Source organism: Triticum aestivum, chromosome 2B (assembly GCF_018294505.1).
Source record: "Triticum aestivum cultivar Chinese Spring chromosome 2B, IWGSC CS RefSeq v2.1, whole genome shotgun sequence".
Lineage (NCBI taxonomy): Eukaryota > Viridiplantae > Streptophyta > Magnoliopsida > Poales > Poaceae > Triticum > Triticum aestivum.
In genome coordinates, this window is record NC_057798.1 from 72,959,024 (window position 1) to 72,964,308 (window position 5,285).

The 5,285-nt window shown below is 49.3% G+C and overlaps 1 protein-coding gene and 1 non-coding gene across 2 annotated transcripts; both read left to right on the plus strand.

Annotated features, from left to right (window-relative positions):
- The first annotated feature begins 836 nt into the window (after nucleotides 1-836).
- On the plus strand, nucleotides 837-907 carry TRNAG-GCC (transfer RNA glycine (anticodon GCC)). The gene has a single exon. It is a non-coding gene; the product is annotated as a tRNA-Gly (tRNA).
- Nucleotides 908-4,757: 3,850 nt separating this feature from the next.
- Nucleotides 4,758-5,285, plus strand: LOC123038974 (uncharacterized). The gene has a single exon (XM_044462328.1). The coding sequence runs from the start codon at nucleotides 4,758-4,760 to the stop codon at nucleotides 5,283-5,285; it is 528 nt and encodes a 175-aa protein (XP_044318263.1).

Here is a 5,285-nt window from a genome sequence, read left to right on the forward strand (position 1 = left end):
TACGTTGGCATTTCTAAGAAGGCCGGAAAGGTCGCCGACCTTGGCGTTTCTAGCCTGGCGTCTCTAGCGGCTGAGGAGAAAGACCCCGACGGGGCAGCGGGTGGGCTGGGTGCCAGTGAAGAAACGCCAAGCCCTATGGCGTTTCTTACCTGGTCTGCAACGCGAGCTACCTCGGCGTTTCTTATTTGGACAGGAACGCTAGCTAGCTCGGCGTTTTTATTTTGGGCAGAAACGCCACGAGCTATGACGTTGCTAAAAAAGTCAAATCGTGAAATACTTTCATGTCGAGTTCACTTTGTGACAAAGTTTGCTGAAAGGGTCAGAATAGTGATTTCGGCCCTTTTCAATGTTAGATATTGATCGGTTGTAGGCTACTCATATGTAGTCTTGCATATTGATTTGTTTCCTTAGATCGTTGATGCTGAATTTTACTGCTTCATCTGTTCATCTTTATAAGTCGTTTCAGACAACTTAAAATGAGATGTTTTACACATTGTTTAAAATGTCTTCAAGGTCTTATAAAAATAAACAGAGAGAGTAGTTGCGTTTTTGATACATGGATTTTCCTCGTGGTTGTGTTCTTGCTGACATTGAGCTTTACTTGCCCTGTTCTCTGAGGACTCGACGACGATTCATGCGCCCCGTCAGTACCTGGTGTGCAAGCATTCGCGGATTATTATCGTTCCTTCCGACACTTACCGCGTGCGTCGTCTGCCGATTGCACTACATGTTTGCTTTTAAAGGTCAGGCAGTGTACTGAAACTACGACTTGTGGTTCGTCGGCACTGCTTCATAGTGATTGACTATATAGGTACTAAACGATCCAAATGCCATAAGCACCAGTGGTCTAGTGGTAGAATAGTACCCTGCCACGGTACAGACCCGGGTTCGATTCCCGGCTGGTGCATTCCTATTTTTTTTCGCTGTCACTCCTCTCATTTATGCATGCTGCTAATATGGGATCAGCATGCAGACAAGATAAGGAGCAGCAGCTTAAAAACTGAGACGGGGTAGTACACTCGGACTCGGGGAGGGATACGCCGACGGCCAAGCGTGCAGCTAGCACCAAGCAAGCGCAGACAACAAGGAAGAAGCAGTGCTCCAACTGTATGACGTACGTACGTACGTATGTATGTACTGTACCTTGCTGCATTCATGACATGATGGATCGGCCATGGCGCGTCAGGTCCATTCGGGCACACCATTGGCACCCAGGCCGGTCTCTCCACAAGTGAAGGCTCGGTGTGGTAGTGTCACCGATCGTACTGTCATCTTAATCAATCTGTTTGAACTTATCGGGAGGCCGTGTCTTTTTCATTCAGACTGCATATGTGCCCACTTCATTCAGTCGCATTACTGGCCTGGTCGGTCCCTCTACACTGATCGTATATTGTCATCTTATTTTATTTGCTTGAGCTCATCGTGATGTTTGTTGAGGTATAAATGTATTGCCCAGTCTTTTTCATCAGCGGATCGGTTTTTGTTTGCATTGGTTAGAGCTGCGCTTCTATAATAATGTCGCGTCTTTTTTCCCGTTCTTGGGTGTACCTGCAGCAGCAGTAAGCTGATGTCTCACGCATCCATGGCCAAGCTGCCCGGGCTGTATCAAATGACCGATCGCAGTGGCTGCGCAAAAAAAATAATAAATAGAGTATGACATCTTTTTATAAGCCCCAAGGCGCGATCAAGCACTACGAAAATACAAAGCTCGTGTGGAAAGATATTTGTTTGTTTCTAAACAAGATCAGAGCATATGCGGATAGACACCATATCGAAGGCAACATACCCGCACACACAAGCAGATTTTTTTTTTTTGAGGAAGACACACAAGCAGATAACAGTGATGAAATCGGTTGAGTGCGCAAAAAGTGCAAGTCCCATGACCAAGCTACCCATGCATCCGTCAGGGCCCATGTAAGCAGTTTCCTTTGTTTTGCTCGTCAAGTTGCTCTTGGCGATATATAGAGCATGGTGTTCGCTCTCTGTCCACCCAAATCCTCGCTCGGGCGTAGAGTACTACTCTATGAACCTCGCATGCAAGTTGCCGTCTCGTCGCGTCGCACAAGTTTCTTGGCCACACAGTGGGGTACATACTACCATACTTGGCTCGAAAACATAGATCTGGTCATCTGGACGCATGCTTTTGGTACGCATCGATGGATCACTTGATGCATCGGCCATCACATTACGATTACTGTTCAATCGGTTGAGTGTGCAAAAGGTGCAAGCCCCATGCATGCATCGACATAACGTCCATGCTCCGGTGCTCGAGGAGCCATGACAGCGGTATGCCAGAAGTCCGGTTGCTCTTAGCGGGGGGGGGGGGGGGGGGGGGGGGGGGGGGGGGTGCAGTCGCCGATGAGGGTGACAACCCTCTCATGCCAGTTCGTCCTCTCCACTCTTCCTATGAGAGTACGACCCTGGAGCGGTAGTGCCGTAATCATCGCTCAATCCTTGAGGGTCACGGTCATCTCCCCACATGGAAGATGAAAGTTGTGCGTCTCTGGCCGCCACCGGTCGATCAAAGCCGTGAGAGCTGAGTGAACGAGCGTCGGCGGCTTACGCTTGAACTGCAGGATGAAACCCAATAGTCGGGCTCTCCTGAAGAACGGTGCGTACCGCTCGTCGTACTCCATCTTAACCGTCGTCTTGTGAGCCCTCATCCGCAGTGGTGGCAGCATCTGTGAAAATCAATAACCAAAGCATAATTAGCATGGACATAATAGTTAGCAACTTGTTTTCATCAATTCGAAAGATTTGGTTTGAAATGGTAATTACCACTCCATTCTCAATGAAACGGGCACGGTGACGCTTGCCGAACCTAGGGTCAAGCATGGTGTACTTTGTGCCGACGTCGTCCGCAAGAGGTGGCCTCCTAAAAGAATTGCATAAGCATATCAAAATATTTTTCAACATGAACTAGAGTTCAACATTAACTACAAAACATATCGATGCATAAGAAAAATTAATCACATCCAACAAAACCTATGAGTTCAATCTTTGAATAATGATATATCAAAGATTATTATGAACATGAACTAAATACAATACATATATCAAGAACTAAATAAAATACTTTTATGAAGATGCAATCACCATGGTTCAAATGCATCATAACACATATTTCTTCAACAACATCCAACATGCATAAAAAAAATGAACTAGGGTACATCTTGAGGATTCATACACTACATATAACAAATATATCAAATATTCATCTCAAATATTCATCATACACTACATCCAGTACTTGCATCATAGCATAGAAACATGCATCATCCATCATATAAAAAAATCATTCAAATCAATTATGAACTAGGGTTCATCTTAACACAACCATAATATCTAGAATCATATAGTTCATATCTAACACAATATAACATCTAGAATCAACCTAAATCAATCCTAGGGTTAATTTTTTTTTCAAATAGGAGAGATTTGAATCGAATAATGCGACGAATCGAAAGGTGTTTGATTAAAACTTATTGGAGGGATTGAAAGAGCTTACTTTTCTTTCTTCGGAGCCATCTCGATCCGCAAAATCCGTCAAGAAACGAAGTAGATCGGAGGGGGGAAGTGGAGGGGATGAGAGAGGGCGAGTTCGAGCAACTGCTCTGTTTTCGTGGTGGGGGCGGCTGGGTGGGGGGAAGAAAGGGTGGGGGCGGCCGGCCCGCGGTTTATATATGCCCACACCCTACCGCCAGAGATTCCGGCGATAGGTTCAGACATCCTACCGCCAGGTTGAGCGGCGGTAGGGTGTGACGGAAGGGGCACGGAGGCCGTTATCGCTGATGTGGACAAGTTTGCTACCGCTGCAGCTCTCGGCGGTAGGTTGTATGATCCTACCGCCTTGCCTCGTGGCGGTAGGGAAAAGGATCAGATCTCAAAAAACTTTCAAACTAGGGTCAGATCTCGATTTTGTTTGATATAAGGGTCAAAACACGAAATTTTGCCACATAACGTCCATGCATCCCTCAGCTCAGTGTACTCCATGACAACAGAAGATCAGTCGACCGATACACACATGACCATTACATATGCATACAACTAATCAAGGCGTGCATGGTGTTCACTTTGTGTCCATCCAATCCTAGCTCGGACGTGTATATACAAAAACCTGCAAGTTGCGCAAATTTCTTCATAGTTTGTTTACATTTTCCTTCGTTCAAGTGGATCGGCATGCAATGCGCGCAGCAACTTCGAGGTGGAGTGCATTAGTTGAGGGTGATATGAACGCTCCCTAGTCAAAGTTGTCGCCTTGATTGGACCGAGCATGCATGCATGCCCGTCGACCGGCAGGCTGCGCCCTCGTCTCGGACCGTTTGGCTTGGCATCTACAGCAAAGCAAGCGATTTATATATGCGACGACTACGATATGGGGTGAATACAAACTTGTTTGCCTCTGCCTGCAGCCAATCGCGGCACAAGGGCTTGCAAAAGAAAGCTGTAAGAGCATCTCCAGCAATTTTTTTGCTCGGTTGTGAAAAAATCGCCCAGTCATGTATTCAAGAGCTTGTTTTCCGCCAGATTTGGTCAAATTTTCGGCCGGTGTTCCAAAAGGAAACCCAGCGCGTTAGGGACGGGCTTGGGGCACCGGCGCTACTTTTTCACATGCAAATCCCTCTCTCTCTTCTCTCTTACCACCTACCCCACCCCGTCGCCCACCTTCCACCGCTGCCTCATCCTCCTCCTTTGCCCCGGCCTCTCCCGCATGCCGCGATCTCGACTCAAACAAGGCAGCGAGACGAGACCAAACCATGGCGGCCAACCACCACCTCCGCCGCCTCACCTCCGTGTCCAGCCCCGCTCTCTCCCGCCTCTCCAAGCCCCCTGCCTCGCCGCTCCTCCGCCCCACGTTCTCCAGCTCCGCTTTCCTAGCCGATCAGTCGGCGGCGGCGGCGGGCGCCGCTGCAGCCGAGAAGGGCGAGGCCCGGAGTGCCATGAAGGAGGCGGACGAGCCACAATCCGGTGATGCTAGCGCGAGGAAGGTGGGGGAGGAGGAGGATGACGGCGGCCTGGACCTCCTCCTCTGCCCCGGCCTTCCCCACCGTTGCGTCCTCCTCCTCGCCGCCGCACGCCGGGGGCGCGCCTCCGCATTTGATGTTGTCGGGCTCCTCGTCGCCATCCTGCTCACCGCGCATCACTGTCTGGTTCGGCTGCCCGCAAGATGCAGAGGAGGGGATGGCGACCTCGCCCTCCGCTTGCTCACTGCCGTGGCCGAGACACACCACCGCATGGCCGGGGCTTCCTCGACATTGTCATCGGCCCGGACGCTTCCTCGCTAG